Here is a 20984-nt window from a genome sequence, read left to right as displayed (position 1 = left end):
GTAAATTTTATTTTATTTTTTATTTTTTTTTATTTTATTTTATTTTTTATTTTATTTATTTTATTTTAACAATTTTTATTGTTATTATAATATCATTATTATTATCATTGTTATCATTATCATCATTATTATTATTTTCTTCCTTTCTGTCCTGTTAAACTGTCTTTATCTCAACCCATGAGTTTTACTTTTTTCCCCGATTCTCTCCCCCATCCCATGGGGGTGGGGGGGGCGGAGAGTGAGTGAGCAGCTGCGGGATGCTTACTCGCCGGCTGGGGTTAAACCACGACACTTCTTTAACTGTGGTTGTCAAGCTATGACTGAAAATCTTATTATATCAATAATAATACATATTCATTAGTTAATTTGTATTTTGTGTTTTATAAGTTTATTTACAATGATTAAAATTTAATCCTCGGAGACTGCTGAAGACCATGCAGGAACAAAATGGGTGTTATGAATATTGGGGCAATACGCGGTTGGGCAGAAGTGTGGCTGCAACGTCAACCTTTTCACGTGCTACAGGGTGCTACAGTTGCGCAAAACAGATCTTGTGATCGTGGTGTGCCAGTAAGAACACAAGTGCCTTCCCACAAGTGTTTTTCCATGTGGACCTGAGAGATGTTGCAAGCATGAAAAGAGCTAGTAAGGATGCTTGTTTTTCCCAAATGCTCTTTTGTGGCACCTCTTATACACACATCCTTGCAGCTGTTACAAACCTATGCCTGATGACAGCAGTAGTGTTAAGAAATCTTGCAGCTGCCGCTGCCAAACTCAACAGAATATTGTCGCTGCTTGCTTCCAACATTCTTCTGTTTCCCCTTTCCCTTCCCTGTCACTGCTTTCTTCTGGAGCCTTTCCTATTTCATTGCTCTTGGCTTTTCTTACTCCTCCTCCCACTGGCTGGGATTTGGCTTGCATTTCCCTTTGCAAAGGATGGGAAAGCTAAATTCCCTTCTACAGCTCCTTCCAGGATCAGGTATTTCAGTGCCTGGTGCACTAGAAAATCCAGGCGGATTAGTCACTTCCCCATTTTCCAAGCTCCAGCTGTAGCAAGAGGCCTGCAGAGGAGACGCTGCCTGATGTAACGCATTCTCTGTTCAGCTCCCGGCTTGCCTGCCTGCTCTCGCCAGCTGCTTTATTATGGTCCTGCCCTGCAAGGCTAGCAGTGCCAAACAACTCCCTTCCTGCTCTTTGGCTGGGCTGTCTCATTCCGATTTCTGATAAACACGGGCTGAAACTGCCCTGCTTTTTTCCTGCAGGAACTGCAGTGCTTTACATCTCCCCTTGGCAGCCCTGCCCGGCTTGTCCTGCTCAGCCCACCTGTATTTGCTGGCACCAGCGGACAAACACCTCTGTCATGCTCTGCTCTTCTCATTTCCCTGGGCTTTTCAGCTCCTTTTGTTGGCATCTTTCTCCTTGCCTGTGCTTTGTTCCCAACAAAGTAGTCCTTCGCAGCAGGAGGTAGATTTGGCATTTTAAGCCATGCTGGTTCAGAATGACGCTTCAGTGTGCAATGCTAACCGAGGGTTTGGCTTTTTATTTACAGATACGTTGAAAATCGATTAGAGTATTTGAGGGAAGACCACGATCTTGAAGTTTCTTGTTCATGCCAATGCTGTTATTCCTGGCGTGCGCGGCAGAAGGGCAGCAGTGACATCCCTGGGGTGGTGCGGAGCTGCCAGCACGGGCGGGCCGTGCTTTGGTGGGGATGCAGGCCCGTGGGTGAGCCCGGTTTTTGGGCACCCGTGGGACACAAGACCGAAGCAAGAAGGGTCGTCGCTGGGGGGGTCCAGGCGGGGCGGGACGTCATTAGCGGCGCCGCTTAAACACCGTGGCAGGCGGTGTTTCCGTAGTGTAGTGGTTATCACGTTCGCCTAACACGCGAAAGGTCCCCGGTTCGAAACCGGGCGGAAACAGCAGCCGGGGTTGGCTCTTTTCTTCCTCACGCGTTGTTCCGCTTCCGAAAGTAATCACAACCGATCCCTGCAAACCGGCAGCAGCGCATCGCTAAACCTTTAAAAACACCTTTAGCTGCCTTTTTTTTTTTTCTCAGTTGGAAGCACAAGCACGGCGAGACGCCTCGGCGCTGCTGCATCAACAGTAACGACGACATTAAGCCCATTTGATTTACCAATCCAGGGATGCAGGCCGAGGATCTACACCGCGGGAGCCGACCCGCGGGTAAGGCAGCGCAGCCACCGTCTCCCCGCCGCCGCGGACTCCGGGCTTGGCGACCGGCCGGCAGCGGTCCGCCGCCCCGGGCGCGACTACATCTCCCGGCATGCACAGCGCCTCGCCGCGCTGACGGCGGGCCCCGCCGCGCCGCGCCGCATCATGGGAGTTGTAGTCCTCGCCTCCCCGACCCTCCCGGGAAGCCGTTCGCAGCCTTAGCCCTGCCCGCTCCCCTCAGCGGGACGGGTCGCGGCCCCGCTCCCGTTTCCCGCTTTGTCGCCGGTGCCGCCGGTGCCCCTCAGCCCCCCACCCCCCGCAGCGGCCCTCGGGAGCGGGACACCGGAAGTCCCATCCCGGAAGCGGCGCGCGCGGCGTCATCAGAACATGGCGGCCTGAGGCGAAGGCCCCCCCCCCTCGCCTTTCCCTTCCCCTCCGCAGGTGCGTGGAGCTCCGCCACCGCTTACTCCTGCCGGCCCGGCGGCGGTCCCCGGGGGTACGGACGGCGCCCGGTTCGCCGTGCCCGGACGCGGGGGACACGGGGGTGGGTGGCGGGGCCCGGCCGGGGCGAGGGCCGCTGCGGGCTCCTCCAGCGGCGAGGCCGGGCCGAGGGTGAAGGTTGGGGGGGCGGGTTGTGGCTCGCCGACACCCCGTTTGCTCCCTTGTCGCCGAGGCGGCCCTTCCACCCCGCTGGGCCCCGGTGACCGCTCCCGGGTCTGCCCGTCCCCGGTCCCTGCGGTGGGGAGCGGGGCTGTGTCCCGGGAAGCGGCTGCCCCCGCCGTCCGAGCGCGGTTGGGTGCGAGCCTCGGGTGGTTCGCTTCTGCTCAGTGCTCCTCGGAGCCTAGTTTTGAGATGCCAGCTCGTCAGCTTAGTCAGGGTAATCCTCTGATCTGGCTGGGGGAGCGTACAGGGTGCTGCCCTCTCCCCCTCGTTCTGGCTCTAAAATTAGCAGCTCCCCAAGTTAAGAAGGATCCGCCCGTCTCGCTGTACCTCGTCCGAAAGCGCTGCCACACAAACCGCCCCGCCGTGATCGTGAGCGGATTCGAAAACTGACTCGTTTGTAATCATTAACTTACTCTGTTAAGGGTAAAACAAAGTTAAATCTTGCATGTCAATGATTTTTTTTTTTTTTTTGCTTTCCCAGGTCAGAACAAAGAGGCTGCAGCTCGTTATCAAAATGCAGTATTCCCATCACTGTGAGCACCTTTTAGAGAGACTGAACAAGCAGCGAGAAGCCGGCTTTCTTTGTGACTGCACTGTTGTTATTGGGGAATTCCAGTTCAAAGCACACAGAAATGTGCTTGCCTCTTTCAGCGAGTACTTCGGTGCATTTTACAGAGATGCGTCCGACAATAATGTTGTTTTGGATCAGACTCAAGTGAAAGCTGATGGATTCCAAAAACTCCTGGAATTTATTTATACGGGAAACTTAAACCTCGACAGGTAACATACGCTATTAAAGGGGGAAAGAGACTAGGGAAATAAAGTTTGTGTTAAGGCAGTACCAGATTTTTTGTTCTTTGTAATAAGTTCTGGAGGAACAAATAGTAGTGGATATGATGCATATTAACAAGTTGAAGATCATCTGTTTGTATGTTTTAAAATACCACGTGACATGCGAGTGCCAAAACAGAGGTGTGTTGTCTGATATTTCACTGATTGATAGTTTTAGTCTGCCAGCCTTTCTGTCTGGATAGGGAGGGATTAAAGATCTTGTGTGATTACCAGCAGAGAGAAGGATAAGTGTATTCTTTCTGAAGTTGGATTATGGGAGTCCGTTTTTGTAGAGAACACGCAGAAACTGTGTATGATGTAGAGACTAAAGTCTGAGGAATGGGTGAAGATAGGCACAATTTTTTAAAAATGGCATTTGTTAGAATTTGCATGATCTGTTACTTAAAATCTTAAATTACGGTGCCCAAAAGGAGTCAGAGAAAAAGCATTTCCCCCCTTACTGCATTGATTTTGTGGCCGTTGTGTTGCCTCACATACAGTGAGGATTCTTTGCAGTGCTTTTCTCTCAGCGAAAGAAAGAGATTATCCCTCATGAGGGAAGTGTGACTGCTTAGAAGTATGTAGTCCAGGATTTTTACTCCTTTCTCAATGACTGGTGTCAAATGCAGGTTTAAAAAAACTTTTGTTTCTCTTGAAGTCTGAAAACTCATACTCGATAATTTAAGTACACAGATGCAAAGTGGTGGTTTGTTTGTTTGTTTTAAATTAGCTACAAACTTTAACAGCAATAGAGTAGCGTACGCAGCTATGTGGTGAAGTTAGTGATTGATGCTTTGCAAATTACATGTGAGCAGAAGTGTGCAGCGTTCTTGATGTCTGTCTGGGACAGCAGCAGGAGAGTTTCTGGATCCATTCTGAGCAGTTGAGATTTCTGAAGGAAGAGGAAGGTGAAAGTACCGTTCTTGCCCAGGGAGAACTATTTGACTAAAGATGACACCTGCAGGTCTGCCCATGTGCAGCCGTCATCTTGTACTGTATCCCTTTAGGTGATTGCTGCAACTGTCTGCAAATTCTGTTGTCTTCTGTGCGCGAGTGACACCAGGAGGGTGTACTTTGAACTCGGTGCAAGTATAATACAAGATACTAAAACAGTTGTATTCATCTACAGAGAGTAATTGTGGCTAGTTACTTGTTTAACTACATTTACTGTGTAATAGGTTGTTAGAATGATGTTGTTTACCATTAATCTCTCTTGACAGTGCTGTAAATCCATAAATGCATGGTTGCCACCTTTTCCAGATCAATTTTTTCTACACCATCAAGGCCTGCATTGCAGGAACTGCAAAATAGAGCGTAGTAGTTTAAATGAGGACTTCCTTGGTGTTAATGTTGTCTGTGCGCAGCTGATACAGAATTAAGACTGTTTGCAAATCGTTTTATAAAACAAGATTAATACCTGCCTCACAGAAGTGCCGAGGTGAATGTGCCACTTGTGAATTACTTAAGGCTTTTGCCATAAGCATTATAGAATGGTAATCTATGCATTTTATTCTCCAGTACTGTGATTTCTGAGCATTTTGGACCAACAACCCCATGTCTAGCCTCACCACCTTGCAATTGGACTTTTACCTTAAAATTCTACAAAAGGCATGTAACTGAAAATAAAATTCTCAGTTCTGTGGATCCACAGACCCCGGTAGACATGGGCCATCGGTTCAGGAGTAGTTATCAGACTGGTGGTGTCTTGGGGCACTACAGCACTAAGAGATTAGATCTCGCTGTACGTGTTCGCAAAGTCACATTTTCTGACAGTGTCACTTTTCTTTAGCTGTGCTGTCTGTATTTGATACGGTTGGTACAGAACAAATGTTTGCTTTGTGCAGAATATCGTCACCCAAGTCTTGTTTTCTTGCAGCTGGAACGTTAAAGAAATTCACCAGGCTGCTGACTATCTCAAAGTAGAAGAAGTGGTCACTAAGTGCAAAATCAAGATGGAAGACTTTGCGTTTATTGCTAATCCCTCTTCTACAGAGACATCTAGTATCACTGGAAACGTTGAAATGAATCAGCAGACTTGCCTTCTGACCCTCCAAGATTACAATAATCGGGAGAAGGCAGACGCTGCTTCTGCAGAGTTGGTTCAGCCACAGGCAAAGAAAGCAGCTTTAGAAAAGAAATCTCCTCAAACCAAAAAGCGAAAGAAGAATTTCAGCTCCCCCAAAAGCATACAGAATAAATCCGTACAATATCAGAATGATGTGACCGAGAACACATCCATTGAAATGTTTCTAGATGCAAATAAGCTGGCCACCCAGATCACAGAACAGGCTGCCCAAGGCAGTGATAACTCGGAACTACAGCTGGCATCTGTGGTGGAAAGCGAAACATTGGCAGCGCAGGATATCCTAGTTCAGACGATGGCAGCAAAACAGAAACGGGGAAAGCCTCAGCAAAGCTGTGCACTGAAGGAGCACTGTATGTCTAACATAGCCAGTGAAAAGAACGCTTACCAGCTGGAGAGTTCGGGAGAAGAACTTGACCAGAAGTACTCCAAAGCTAAGCCGGTGTGCAACACCTGCGGGAAAGTCTTCTCAGAAGCCAGCAGCCTCCGTCGACACATGAGAATACACAAAGGAGTGAAACCGTACGTGTGTCAGCTTTGTGGGAAGGCATTCACCCAGTGCAATCAGTTGAAAACACATGTAAGAACTCACACAGGTAAGCTGCTGGCCTTGTCTTCATGGACTGTGGAGACCTGGAATCACAGCCTGAATGCAGGACTAAAAAGATCTTTGCATTCTGACTTCTTCCTCTAGAAACTGTGTCTGCTGCTGGTACACATCCGGGGATAGTACCTGTATCCTGGTAGCATGAAATGTTTCAGCATTTTTCAGTACAAAATCATAGTTTCTACCTTAAATAGCTAGAGAGGACTTTATTAGTCTGAGCATCTTGATTTCTGGAAAGACTCAGAAGAGCTAGCTACCCTTTAACTCTGTAGAGTGATAGAGTGCCAAAAACTATTGCCAGTAGAGCATGAAAAACTCGCTGTACTTGATACCAGAATTTCTGTTGCTTTTTTTGAAACTTCAAATCCTAATATATGTTTGATAACAAAAGTGGGAAAAAGTGCGATCTTGTGACAAGTAGGTAACTTCTCCCATAGGGCATTCAAAAAAGGCAGGGGAGGTGGCTGAATTACTACAGCATTTGGGATTTTATTTAGCAAAATGTGCAGTTGAAATGTGCAATGGTCTTATGATCTCTGCATTTGATAATATTACCAGAAGTTTGTGCTCTGTCAAGAGCTACTGAACAAAACATCAAAGAGAAATCAATTATGAACGCTTAAACGTTAAGACAACATGTCTGACTTTAAAAGATTATGAACAGCAAATTGTTGGGGCCTGGGAAGACATATGGGAGAAGTACCGTGCTTGTCTTTTCATACGTTCTTCCCTAGAGATGGAAGACTTGGTGCCGGGTTAGTTCATTCTTCAGGCTGATCTGGCATAGCTGCTGTTCTGCTGTTGCCTTTGCTGCTGTACTTAGTGCAGTGAGCAGCAGAGGGGCCTGGTTTATGTAGTTTTCTTCCTTTTGTGGCTGGCATTCAGAATGCTGAAGTAAGAGTCAATCGGATAAAAAGTTGTTTACTTTTGCTCTTTTTCCCCTTTGGAAATCTCTGAGCAGAGGCCAGCAGTGGAGCTCTTTCCAGGAAGCTGTGAAGTAGGAGGTGTTGAGGTACAGCTGCAGGAGAACACCTTGCTCTTTCTGTAACCGAGGGGGAGAATTTCCAATATTGTCAGCCAGTGACTAACCAAAGATTCATATGCGAGATGGAGCTTGTGAGCAGTATTCAGGGACAGTTTGCTGGTAGGAACGTCGGCTGCGCTTTCTACTTTTGAGGGTGTTGTACTGGGAATTTTTACATGAGTAGGTATGGAATTTCATGGTGTTTGTTGCTAGATGGCAGGTTAGATGTGTAATGCTTTTATTTTTTAAGTTTTTTTGTACACAATATACTTAAGAATTGTTGAGTTCTTGGTCTGGTTGTGCACTGCCATGGAAATGCAGACAGGCTTTTTTATACTGTCACTTAAGGCTGCGGAGCTGCACCATCTATTACATGACCACAATTGACCACTAAGAGAACATGAATAGTCAGAGAAGTACCTGTAGCGTTCTACAGCAGATGCTAATGAGAAATTAGTGAGCGCTAGACTGTATGTTGAAGACCTGTTGCTGTTTGACAGGCAAGAAAAAGCATATGATTTACTGGTTGTTCATCTTAAATGTTCAAAATCATGAATAGACATAACCAGCAAAAAGTCTGAAAATGTAGTAGCATTCTTAAAATAGTATGGGGAGAGTGGCACTGTTAAAAATATTATTACCTTTGTTTCCCGAAAGGTAATGTGTTAAAAAATAGTCTGTTAACCGCTGTATTCCTGGCATGTTCCACTTCAGCGGACTGATTACAGGATGTTTCAAGATGTTATCTGTAAGAAGTATTAGAACGGACACCTGAGCTTTGGTCAGGTAATGGATTGGAAACCTTTCTTACGTAAATGCAGAGAGCACAAGGGTTTTATTTTTCTCTAGGGGAGAAGCCATACAAATGTGAGCTATGTGACAAAGGCTTTGCTCAGAAGTGCCAGTTAGTGTTCCACAGTCGGATGCATCACGGAGAAGAGAAACCGTACAAATGTGATGTCTGCAACCTGCAGTTTGCAACTTCAAGCAATCTGAAGATTCATGCCAGGTAGGCAAAAGTGACATCCTGCAAATGCTTATCCATGTGTTTATTAAAACAGAATAATTTACTCCAGTGTAAGCAAGAGTTACACATTCACAAAATTTGGTCATTTCTACTCCTTTTCTCATGGGTCTTCTCTCACGCTGCGTGACAGAGTAATTACATCTGTGGACTTGCTCATGAGGGAAGTGATTTGTGATTTATGAATGTTACAGCCTACACGCTGGTGTCCTTAGGGCAATGGTGTGGGTTTTGTTTTAAACTGCTTGTAGCACCAAAGAGGAGAGAGTTCCTTGCTGGGAAGTGAAACAGAACAGTTCTCACTGTTCACTGCTATCTGCAAGGGGCTTTTTTAATTTTTGGCAGGAGCAGGAATTACATTCCCTTGTTAGGAATCATCATTTTATCTTTCAGTACACTGTAACACAAAACATGGCAAGTTCTCATGGTGCACGTTACACATGCAGGGCCTGTAGTTCAGTTCAGCTGCCAATGAAATCACGGATGTGCTGATTCCCAGAGTCAACAGACAGTGAATTTCACTCTGTTGAGAAACTGCTAACTCAAAACCAAACTCACAGGGTTTTTGGGGTTTTTTTTTTTTGGTTTTTTTTTTAGTTCACAGAACATTAGCACAAGGAACTTTCGGGATACAGTTCTAATTGAGGAAAGTTACTTAATTTTGTGCATTGCTTCCCTTTCTGCCAGGAGATCACTGATGTCTGTGTCTGTTCACAGGAAGCACAGCGGCGAGAAGCCCTACGTGTGTGATCGGTGCGGTCAGCGGTTTGCTCAGGCCAGCACGCTCACCTACCATGTGCGTCGCCACACAGGAGAGAAACCTTACGTGTGTGACAGTTGTGGAAAAGCCTTTGCCGTCTCCAGTTCTCTCATCACCCATTCCCGAAAACATACAGGTGAGGGGGGGCAGAGCACTGCAGTACTGGAACAGGCCTGGCAAGGGAGGACTGGCTGCCTGCAGAGGGGTTGGAGATAGGTAATGACCTGGAAATCTGTAGATTGGGAGTTAGTTACCTCTGGAGTAGTCATCCAGCTCCTTTCTCATGTTTTTTCCCTTTGACTCCAGTTTAGGGAGCTCTTTCTCCCACTGGACATCACCTCTGTTTCATTTTGATTTGTTCTTTATGTGTATTCTGGTTTATATATTGAAATAACAAACTCCTTGTGTTTCCTTTAGGAGAGAAGCCATATATCTGTGGCATTTGCGAAAAGAGTTTTATTTCCTCTGGAGAGCTCAATAAACATTTTCGGTCCCATACAGGTCAGTTGCCAGACAGGCTGCTTCCTGCACTATAAATAATATTCTACCTTTACCCTTTTGCCTTTAAAACAAACCGTATTGTGCTGTACTTGAAAGTAGCAGAATTTCTTAATTTATGTATCTCTGTGTTAACATAATTTAAAGCAAATATTTGTGAATTTTTAGTTGCCTTTTTCAGACTAATATCTGTGTAACAGCGTAGGTGTTGATCATGGCTTTACTTCTAACGTTTGGGGTTTTTGCTTTGTTTTAATCAATTATTCTGGAAACGATTTTATTCCGAATACAGACACAGAGACAAAATAACAGAGTTACAAAGTTGTATTTTAAAATACAACATTGAAATCCATTATCCTACATCTGTAACTGTGTTTTCTTTGAATTTCAAGATGGTTCTAATTGCCAAACAAATTTTTTTCAGGTGAAAGACCATTTATCTGTGAAATGTGTGGAAATTCTTACACAGATATAAAAAATCTTAAGAAGCACAAAACGAAAGTTCACACAGGTGAGTTCCTTGTGCAAAGAAAGGTTAAGAAACTACATCAACTGTTTTGTCTTCAATGCTGAATAACATTTTTCTTGCTCATCCATGCCTAAAATTAGAAAATAAAAGATTTTTGGGTAGTAGCTCTCTTTAGAGCTAAAAACATCTGCTTTAGAGGTACCCAGACCTTTTAAAGCATAAAGTACACACTTTAAAGTAGATTCAAGACAAATTTTCAAGCATTTGCATTGCTAGCAAACACATGTTGAGCAACATAGAAGTGGATTGCTGCTGACAAGAATTTCTGTACGTGAATATTTACTTTCTTGTCCTAGTAACTCGTGAGAGCTTCCCCCATGAAGGCATAGTCTGAGTTGTAGGAGATTTTTTACCTCTTCCGAATATGCTGAAGGAGTACGTCTGTACGGGAGTAGTAACTGAGGTGAACAAGGCATACTGGTTACAAGAATTACTTTGCATCTTGAAGGCACAAGTATTTTTAATGTGACAGTGGAAGGGTTTTTTTTATATATATATATGCAGTCAATGTTAATCCAAGTCTGAGCTGGATTAGCAAACACACAAGATCAGACAGCTGGCAAAATGTTCCCAGCTGCGAATACTGCTTTAAAAAGACCTTTCAAATACATTCAGTTCCTATTCTAGATACCAGATTAGGAAGAAATTTGACATATACTACTTGCCTATGGTACAAAGCAGAGAGATGTTCAGATAGCCAGCCTCTTTCAACGCAGGCTCCATGCACCTCATTACCTGTCCATCCTTAAGTGTATTAACCATAATTCCCTTGCCTCTGTCATATGGAAAAAGGAATAATAGGTGTCTGTGTATGTCTGGATTGGGAGGGAGAGGATGAGAAAACATGAGTCATATGCAGAGGCACCTTTGAATATCAGAAGCCTGAGAAGCCCTGTTTAGGAAGGCCGCGGTGCAGCAGAAAGCCAGTGGAAGCAAGGGTGAGGTGAGAGCAGCAGCGAGTGTGGAGACAGTGTGAGCTGGGAGAAAGAGCTGCCAAGGCAGGTCCACTCTCGTGGAGAGGCAGAAGGCAGACAGGAGTGCTTCACCACTGAAATAACAGGCATCGGAACACGCTTTGATAGAGGAAGGGTCAAATATCTGATGTGGCTTAATCAGAAAGCCGTCCAAGAGCAGTGGCAGACTGCATTCAAACAGGAAGGTGGAGAGGAATCCGTTAACAGTGATTTCAGTTAAGAATAGCAAATGATTTCTCAAGTGACTGGATAAAACCTGTAATGGGTCTGGCCTGGTATGGAGTTAACAAACATTTTCTTCTGAAGAACTTTATGGATAAGTGATATATTGTACATTGCTATCTCAGATAAAAGAGGATGCTGGGATGTGGCTGTGGTTCTTAGATTTTCAGGGGTGGAAAATCTCAAGGAAACCTTCATAATTACTTTTTTTCCAAAGTTCCTTTGTTCACTATCATGTTAAGGATTTGTTATCTTCTGTACCATGCCAAGTAGAGATCAAGTTGTAATGCATCATCTGTCTAGTTGTCATGCTACAAGCAGCAGAGGATGTGATTCTCGGTGCTTATGTTGTATTTACAGCTCATTTTGGCTTCGCAGCACATTGAAGCCACTGACAGCCCAGCTGCCCAGGCAGTCTTTGACACACTAAGTGTTTGTTCTGACAGTCATTTGAAAGGGAATTTGAAGAATTTGCGCAGGAGCTTTGAATGTTTATTTCTTTTTTTTTTTCCCCCCAGGATCTGAAACTCCCCCTGATTCTAATGCACTTGATAATTCTTTCAATGAACAAGAATCCATTCAGAGTCAGAAAAGTCCTTTATCGGAGTCCATAGATGTGAAACCCTCTGAGATGTCTTTAGCACTTCCTCTTCCCATTGGGACTGAAGACCATCAGATGCTGCTTCCTGTGACGGGTAGTCAGTCTCCTTCATCAGAAACATTACTAAGATCTGCTGTGACTGGATATTCAGAACCTCAGTTTATTTTCTTGCAGCAGTTATACTGACAGTGCAGTAGACAGCCATCAAGGTAATTTGGTAGTGAACTTGCATACATTTGGTAAGATGAACATAAGCAAGCAAGCAGTCACACTTTTTGAATTGGACTTCTTTTTTTTTCCTCTGTGTAAAGACACTTGTAAGGCATTTCCATTGTGCAGTGCTGTCTTCTGGTTTTTGTTGAATTGTGCTAATCTACAATCAACTTTCTATTTGCAATTAACACTGATTTCCAGGAGACCATTCCTCTCCAGCAACACCTGCCTTAAGAATTCTTTGTTAAATATGTTAATGTATTTTGGAGATCTCTTCCCATGCTCCTTCCGATCTGATGTGTCACATTGTCATTTGAGAGCAGACATTTTAAGCCATATTTGATAGTTTAATATTAACCCAGATGTGTAAGGGGAAAACGTAATTTGAATGTACTAACAAGCTTGTACTCCTGCATTCCAGGGTGATACAATGGTACATGATGGAAGGTAGGCCAGTGCTCTGGTGAGGTGCTTGCAAAGAATTACTGCTGTCTGCCAGAAGTAGCCGTCTTCAGTTTAATTCTGACCAGAGGGAAAGAAAGTTTTGTGTATATTTTCTGGGCAAGGCAAGTAAAGGAGGGTTAATTTTTTTCTGTAGTGTGGTAAGTCAGAGGGTTCTAATGGCATAGATACTACCGGATATTCTTTCCAACAAATCGCTTTTTCTTTTTTTGTTGTTTGCTTGTTTGTTTGTTTTAAGTGAATCCAGTGTTGTTGTATCTTGCCCCAGATTTATTTTTCACATCCCTAAAATGCCCTGGTTTTGGCACAAACAGCAGCATTTGCTCAGAAGGAGAGCTGGAACATGCATGTTGTAGATGAGATGAAAAGATGCATTGACTTAATTGTGAGGCATGAATCATAGCTTCATAATCCTTTTACAGTAGTGCTGCTTCTTGTGCTAGACAGTAGGTACAAAAGAGGAAGTAAATCCTGCCCTTCACTGTGAAAACAGTAAGGAGCGCTATGTGAGGGGACATTAAGGAAGAATACAACAGAGCAGATTGATATTCTTACAGGGAAGGTTTTGTTAAGAGTACAACTGATTTGTTTTAATTAAAGTATTTATGTATTGCTTTACCTCTCATGTCACTTGTCCACAGTAACTGCACAAAACTGGTATCTAGCAAGACCTAGGTAAAGGTAGGTTTTATTACTAGCAATGTACATTTTTAAAAAGCAACATTTTTAGTGTCTTGGTAGGGTCATTAGTTAAAGACTAGTTGACAATAGGAGTACTTTTATACTCCATTTTGCCAGTTTGTGCCATTAACATAATGTAAGCATTATTTAATTAATCATCAAATAGTAAGGAAACAGTCGTAATACTGTACCAACAATGCATTCAAAGATATTATTTGTTGGTTATTTACTTGGTGCTAGCATTTTATTCCCACTGATGCCTTGTGTCCAGACACTGATAAATAGAAGAGCATAGGAGATACCTCTTAACTGATTCTGTTCTACATGGAGTAATAATTAATCTGCACCTTAATTAAACAGACTTGTGAAAAATTTCTTGGAGGATTTCATTTAAATATTCTGCAAATGGTCCCTTGACTCCTGAGTGTGACTACAGATTATTTTTTTTTAATTTCTCTTCCTACTTGTTTGTAATTGTAAAGTAATAGACTTTTTGATTTTTTGTGTTGATCATCTTAGTATGTGGCATGTTTAAAACTCTGCTTCTTGATCATATTTTATGCTTTAATATATGGCAGATTTGCAGATAAAGTGTACTGTGGACAGCAAGGACTACAACCGTGTTCACCAGGAACATTCTTAATGCAGGCATCTCTAACTCTGTCCACTGGAGCCAATTACTGCCATATCTGCCTGACCTTCATTTTCTTTGCTTACCTGTACTACCACATTTATGAACAGCTGATGTCCTTCATAATGCTGGCAAAGGACAATGGATTAACTTCTCTGATGTTTTTTGTTTCTGTTTGTTTGGCATTTCCCCTTTTCCTCCCCCCTTTTCTTTTTTAGCTTCTGTTGTTGATGTAGCACCTGAAGGATTCCTTAGCCTTGCCATTTAAGACTGAAGAACCACAAAGACCAGGATCTTGACTCTGTAAAAAAAGCGAACGCTGTGTAGCCTGTCCTAGGGTTCCTCTTTACTTTCTCTCTCTGAAAATAGAGCAGAAGTCTTGGGATAGACATAGGCTTAGTCATGGATACTGAATAAGAACAATACCATACAACCGATAAGTTTCATATTTAAACAGCTTTGGAAGATGAACTGATGATATGCTGCTGTTATGTGAGGAAAAGTATGTGAAGATTAACATATCCAAGATAAATGACCACAAGAGAGAACTAGCTCTGGAGGAAAAAAAAAATTAAAAATTACATTCCTACATAGAAAATGCATTCCATAACAATGTTTGTTTGGACTGGTTTTATATTTCTAAAATTATAGCTTATTACTGTATTCTTAGATTTCAGACTTTTTTAAAAAATACAGTGCTTAGATTTATACAGGATTTGTTTAGATACTTATAACAGTAACACTTGCTTTATTAGTCATTTAGTTTTCTTTATAGACAAGAAGATAATCATTATTTTTTACAAGACAACAATTTTAACCTTTCTTAATAGAATACACAGGCTTGTAGTTTTGTCTTGGAGCAATAATTTAGTGACCTGCACTCTTGAGTCCCCATCTGAGAGTCTTGATTTTTATCCTCATCTTTCATGAAGATATCTCAGCTGCTGAGGTATGATCTCTATGAACTGTATTCATTTACTAGAATATAGATTTTAAATATATATATATTAAAAAAAATGTTTGTAGGTATGTTCAGGCTGGGTGCTGTAGGACCTGAAGAAGCAGGTCTGTACTGTACCTTTTGCCAGTAGATGCATGGAAATCAGCTGCACATCTAATTCCTCAGCTTAAGGATTCTGAGTTCATTTTGGAGGTACAAGGTTTATAACAGTACTGATAATTTCTGTAAGGGATTAATATGGGAAAGCATGGAATCTTTTTAGGCAGACAACTTCTTGAGACCTACCTGCAGAAGAAAGGAGGGAATTTTAATAATTCCATTAACAGTAATGTATAGAAAATGACATGATTTGTCACACCGTTGGCACTGAAGTCGGTGGAAGTTTTGCCTGAATAGGTTAGCTGTATCTCTGAATTGGCTGTTCAGAAATTCTTACGTGAGAATAGCTCCTTGTATGACACTAACTTCCAAATTTTTGCCTATATGTGGGCACAAAGCACGACAACTTTTCTGAAATCATGCGTTCCAAAAAAAGTATGGACAAGACCCATGGTAAGGGTTTCAGGGCTGTGGTCTTGGAGAGGCTATTGATAAGCCTTGCAGAATGAAGTTCAGATAAGGACTGATAACTGATTTTTTGGTTAAATTATTTTTAAAGTATCTTTCATGTATATACAATTTTTCCTCTGTTATTTGTATATACCTCAACTCTCAAATTTTATAATCCCCTGGGAAGGGAGGGAGTTGTACATATTTAGCCTGAAGTGTTTTATGTTAGACTTTAATAAACTTGTTTTGTAATTTTCCCTCACCTTGTGTCTCCTGTTTATAACTGCAAGGGGTAGCAACAAAAGAAGGAGGGAAGCAGTCTAACATAACCACCGTCAAAGCACCCTGTCAGAAGGGTGCGCGGTAGCCCAGCAAGGATCACTACATTTTCTTCTTGGCAGTAAACACACCTCATTTTTCTTATAGAAGATACCTTGGGTCTGCTCAAGCTAAATTAAACAAAAACTTTAAATACAATCTAGTATAATGACTCTTAGGTTAATTTTTTTTCTACTTGTTTTGAGGTGTTGGGGGGGGGATGTTTGTGTTGGGGTTTTGTTGTTTTTTTGTTGGGTTTTTTTGGTTTGTTTTTTTTTTTTTTACAGAGTGCTTTGAAGATGTGTATTTTATGCTAAAGTAGATATCCAGTGAATTTCTTTGTCAGAATTTGTATCTTAACTTATTTTTACTAGATTGTTTAGTTTTACAGAAGGTGGTATGGTGGCTAGAGCACACAGTAGGACTTAGGGAACCTGCACTGTACCACTAGTCTGCTGGATCAGTCATTTTCCTTCCCTTTAAACTGGGGCAAAAATGCTGCCTTTCAGCAAGGTACTGCAAGTTCTGGGAGCTGAAACAATGGTTTACAGAGCAGGATTATGCTTGCTTTAGCTACTAGAATAACTTAGAAGAACATGGCAAAAAATTCTAGCCTGTGTAAATTCTCTCATTCCAAAGAACACAAGATACACCTTAAGAATTTCAAGGTTTGGTTTTCAGAGAAAGGAAAGCAATAAATGTCTCTGGCATAAGCCTCTTTAAGCAATACAAGTTTTTGCACAAATAATTATTTTAGTTTGCAGGAAGCTGTTTATACAAAATTCAGTAGCAATTATTCTGCAGACCTGTCTTACAATGGAATATCAAAGTAAACTAACACAAGAGCTATTTTTATGGATATTGTCAATAATGCAGAGTGCTCTTATGGGCTGAGCATCTTGCTGTTAAACAAGGGTTCAGACGGAGTACAAATATTTCAAAAACATATGCTAGCATTTTTGAAAGTAGATGCCATTTATCCTGTTAGATTTTGTGTATGATATTCTTGCCATCTTACCACATCTACTAAAAATAAAATAGTCCCAGCTTTACCAACAGCTCTGACTTGGTAGATTTTGGTCCCTGTTACCACAGCAGATTAACGAATGTCATTCATACAAGTAAATTAAGATGCAATTTGGGCAATGAAATTAGCCTGAACTTCATATACAGGACAAGGGAAAGAAAGATGTATGGAAAAAATACACCTTGATCTGAATCCTGTAGCAGTCTTTCTGGCAAGAAATTCTATCCTCAGTGTCAGTACTGAGAGTACTCACTTTAGAATATCACAGTATAACCTGCAATGCTGCAGAGCAGCAACGCTCAGAAAAATACCAACTTTGATAATACAGGCTTATCTAGTTATTGAGAAACATCAGAATTTTCATAGCATGCAGATTCTTAAACAATCACGTTCAGTGTATCCTCAACTTTTGTTCTCGTTGCTCCATTCTTCCTGTTTAACAATAGTTAAAACATAAGCTCCTCTCTAGCATAGGGTTTTCACAGTGTGATGTGTGGACTTTGTGCTTAACAAGATGACTAGAGGTTAAGATGTAGAACAAACATACCTGCTCTGTGGGCTTACCTCTTAACTCCTCTTACAATAACTAAGTGCTTTTTGGAGCAAGAGAGCCTGACTAATTTGGGGGGGGGGGGTTTGAAAAAAAACCAAACAACAAAAACCTCCAGGTACAACAGCTATCAGTAGCACCTTGGTCATTTCAGCATGGTAAGGGGTATCCATACCTCTCCCTGTTCCTACACTACCACTGTGATAATACAGAATCAGAACATCAGCAGTTACATCACTGCTGCTTAGGTATTATTGTTGAAATTACTTTCTTATCTTTTTCTCCTCATACTTCAGTCTCGTAGGTCTTTTGCCTGCATGCACATACACTCACAGGTTATTCTGTTACTTTATACTAATTTTCAAGAGGCACATTTAGACATGGAGAAGAATGCACTAGTGAAAGTCTTTGAGCAAACATCTGCTGTCCTATTTGGTGACTTTTTCTATTTAGGAGTATAGATCTAGTCACTTCTACAGGTATGAGCAGAGTGGGTGGAAAAAAGAAACAAGCTGAGAGATTCCCAAACTTCTACGAAGTCTGTATCCAAGCTATTAAACTATGTTTAACTACCATTATGTGCATATGTTGTCTTATTCATGTGTAGGAGTTGCCACGTGGCTGTAATGATAGAAATCTTTTTAAACAGTTCTCAAGAGACAGGAAGAAATAATGACACCAAGTTTGGTGGTGGTTTTCATTTGTACTACACGAAATACATACCTGCAGCAAGTTAATCAAAATACCATTTATATCCCAGTAAACTAGGTTCACTAGCTTTAAAGTTCCAGCATTATAGTGGCTTAATGCTTAAGGTCCCTTAACTTGGTTCAAAAAAAAGTCACTCTTGGAAAAAGGTCAAAAGCATGCAGTTACTAAGTGAAAGGAGAGAGTATGTAGAGCGCAGCAGCAACAAATGGATTTACCCAACCTCTCAGCTTCAGCAGGAATCTTGTTCTACAGCATATCTGATTTGCTCTCAAGCAAAGCTGCTGCCCAGCGGCAGTCCTGGGTGTAGGTTTTTGTCAGTCTGATCTGGCTGGCTGTACTCCAGCCTGCACAGATGCCATACAATTAATTACCTGTGGGCTCTCCCTGCTACTTGGAAACCTGAGTGCAGAGACTACAACAGCCCAGGAAGGGCAACGGCAGCTCTTCCTCTGCAGCAGCCCTGTGGAGGAGGACCCTGTGGTCATGATACTCCATCCATAGGCACTGGTGCTGCTCTGATCCAGCCCCAGTATCTTTTTTAAATAAGAAGCACTTGATAAAAACCCGGATTTGAGAAGGTCTCCTAAATAGAGCAGAGTAGTTCAGCTGCTAGGAGTTCAGTTCATGCATCTGCACTGCTGCACTCTGAAGTCTTTGCATGCCTCTGGTCAGTAACTGTTTTACTCCTCATTACTGCTAAGAATACCTAGTGTCAGTCTTGGTGCACTATGCTGTGGTGAAAATGTTTTCCTCTGAGCATGTCATTTCACTAAATTTATCTATCACCTAGGAACCCTGGAACTACAGCTCATCATGGTAAGGCAAAGGAGATAGTATGCAATAGTAATGACTGCAGCAAAATTAATGCATTTTCATATTAACAGACTCTTAATTGATTGGGCTTATTTAGCAACAAATTTTAAGGTCATTGGTTCTATATTTTATCTCTAATGCCATTTCAGGCAGTTTTAGATTCCTTCTAGACTAAAGACCCTGAAGAAACAGCATGCAGCAAGTCTGATCCTGATATAATCTATTTTACTAGAAACCAGATAGGAAAAGCTCAAGCATATGGAGTGCATCAAGCTGCTACCTTACAAGTATTCTGAAACTGCCGCAATAGCCAGCCTGGCATTAGCATCTTTGTTTGTCACCTCCCCACAGCTTGGTGTCCAGTAGTAATGCTTCTGAAGGCCATAGGAGAGCTCTGCAAGGTGAACATGCCCGTCCACTTCATATGGTTCCACGTCTGTACAATTAGGTTTCAGGCGGCCCATCTGAATTAATTCTGAAAATGCCTGAAACGAATAAAACCAAGAATAGTATAATGTTCTGCTTCGGCTGCAGCAAAGGCTCTAGAAGATAACACACAATAGGAGAGTACATTTCAGTATGCTGACGTCCAGTGAGTTTCTTTACAGCACCACCATATTATAAATATTAAAAAAAACAACACAGAGTCAATTAGATATCTTATTCACCAATTGCTGTAGTCTTCCCAATGATAGAACAAACAAACAAACCCCGACCCTCTTAGAAGAGTTCAGAAGCAAACACTTACCATACAGGTGGCTTCATCAAATTTGTTCCCCCAGATATAAATATAGGAAAGTTCCATGTGTGTTTTCATTGCATCTGAAAGAGCTACAAGTCCTTTGCCACTTATATTGTTGCTTACTACTGACAACCTAATAAACAGAGAAAATAGTTACACAAATGTGTGCCAAACCACAGAATTGCCATCTCTTAGTTAAAACTAAGAGTTTAACTGATTTAATTTATATTGTATCACTATATATTATTATATATCATATATGTATATTGAAATTTTGTATTTGTTGTTAATAATTTAATCATTTATATGTATCAAGGCCAGTCCTACTATAAAAATCTTTTTCAGGTTGCTAAAGGCAGTTTGGACCATGGACTTGCACTATTTCTCAAGGCATTTCCATGACTCGTGCAGCCAGGTTGTTCACTATTTAGTTCTTCAGTGTCGGTGACTTACTGCATGGTGGCCAGGTGTCATCTCTAGTCTGCTTTGAAGCCCAAGCCTTGGCATTTATCCAGGCTAAGCTTTGATCTTTGTGGAGTGGCAGTTATTTTTATATTGGTGAACCTGGAAGGCTTTCAGAGGCACCTAGCAGCCGCCACCTCCTCAGTCTGCTACTTAAAACTAGTGGCTTCAGGTAACACCTTTGATCAGCTTTTACATCCTGCCGGCGCGTGGTTTAATGCGGGCTACAAAATACACCCTGATGGAGAGATTACAGCTCTTTTGGGTTCACCCAGAAGCTAACTTAAACAGCAGATTTTCTTAAGTGTTGAAGATCAGAATCAACAAATATAGTGCCTTATCCCTGTATGGAATCTGATTATCTAAAAATTCTGAAGATGTACAGCTCTTGTTTGTTTTCATCTGTGCATCACAGGGACCTGTGCTTTAAAGATGCAGAAAGAACTAAGAAGATCTAATTGCTTTCCCCCCACACACTCCCCTTAGAAGGACTGTAAAAGCTATGAGTCAGATGTAACATGAACCACTACAAAACTGATCTAAGCTTCAATCCCCAAAAAAACCAAAATAGAAGGACAAGCCTATGTCAGGCCACACAGCAATGGATACAAGATGAAAAAAAGGAAGTACAAGAAAAAGGGGATAAAATGAGTTATGGGTAAGCCTGGCAGCACAAGAAGGTGAACACAAGGCATTAGCATGTGGGACTGAATGGCATGTCCTGGCCTAGTGTTTTACTCCTTTCAGCTCATGTGAAGCCACAGGGGAGTTCATTCAGATACCAAACACAGGCCTCCTGTGCCCTCTGGAATGCATTACTATGTCCTGCCTGGTCTCCAGCAGCAGGGCTCTCTGAGGGCCTGTGGCTCACCTCCA

At 42.2% G+C, this 20984-nt stretch overlaps 2 protein-coding genes and 1 non-coding gene across 9 annotated transcripts in view; 2 read left to right on the top strand and 1 right to left on the bottom strand.

Moving 5' to 3' along the window:
- Nucleotides 1-1846: 1846 nt before the first annotated feature.
- TRNAV-AAC (transfer RNA valine (anticodon AAC)) lies at nucleotides 1847-1919 on the top strand. Its single transcript has one exon. It is a non-coding gene; the product is annotated as a tRNA-Val (tRNA).
- A 615-nt stretch (nucleotides 1920-2534) lies between these two features.
- On the top strand, nucleotides 2535-15747 carry MYNN (myoneurin). 6 transcript variants are annotated; one of them, XM_069792756.1, is made up of 8 exons: nucleotides 2535-2613; nucleotides 3317-3615; nucleotides 5543-6345; nucleotides 8230-8389; nucleotides 9122-9300; nucleotides 9582-9665; nucleotides 10087-10173; nucleotides 11906-15747. In XM_069792756.1, exons 2-8 carry the CDS (start codon nucleotides 3350-3352, stop codon nucleotides 12172-12174), a joined length of 1848 nt encoding a protein of 615 aa, XP_069648857.1. In that variant the 5' UTR covers nucleotides 2535-2613; nucleotides 3317-3349; the 3' UTR covers nucleotides 12175-15747. The 6 variants fall into 6 exon arrangements, with proteins under 6 accessions (XP_069648857.1, XP_069648859.1, XP_069648861.1 ...); XM_069792758.1 differs by having other exon boundaries at nucleotides 2569-2668; XM_069792760.1 differs by lacking the exon at nucleotides 2535-2613 and adding an exon at nucleotides 3210-3228.
- LRRC34 (leucine rich repeat containing 34) overlaps nucleotides 13235-20984 on the bottom strand; it is a 20378-nt gene continuing 12628 nt past the window's right edge. The window contains exons 10-12 of one of the 2 annotated variants that reach the window (XM_069792769.1): nucleotides 19653-19779; nucleotides 19190-19389; nucleotides 13235-17262 (exon numbers count right to left, since the gene is read on the bottom strand). In XM_069792769.1, the coding sequence (XP_069648870.1) occupies nucleotides 17208-17262; nucleotides 19190-19389; nucleotides 19653-19779 (382 nt within the window). In that variant the 3' untranslated portion in view covers nucleotides 13235-17207. Of the gene's footprint in view, nucleotides 17263-18582; nucleotides 19390-19652; nucleotides 19780-20984 lie in introns of those variants that run through there. The other variant, XM_069792768.1, reaches the window with a different exon arrangement.

This window comes from Haliaeetus albicilla, chromosome 9 (assembly GCF_947461875.1).
Source record: "Haliaeetus albicilla chromosome 9, bHalAlb1.1, whole genome shotgun sequence".
Lineage (NCBI taxonomy): Eukaryota > Metazoa > Chordata > Aves > Accipitriformes > Accipitridae > Haliaeetus > Haliaeetus albicilla.
The sequence above is the reverse complement of the archived record's forward strand: the minus strand, read 5'-3'. Positions and strand labels throughout refer to the sequence as shown.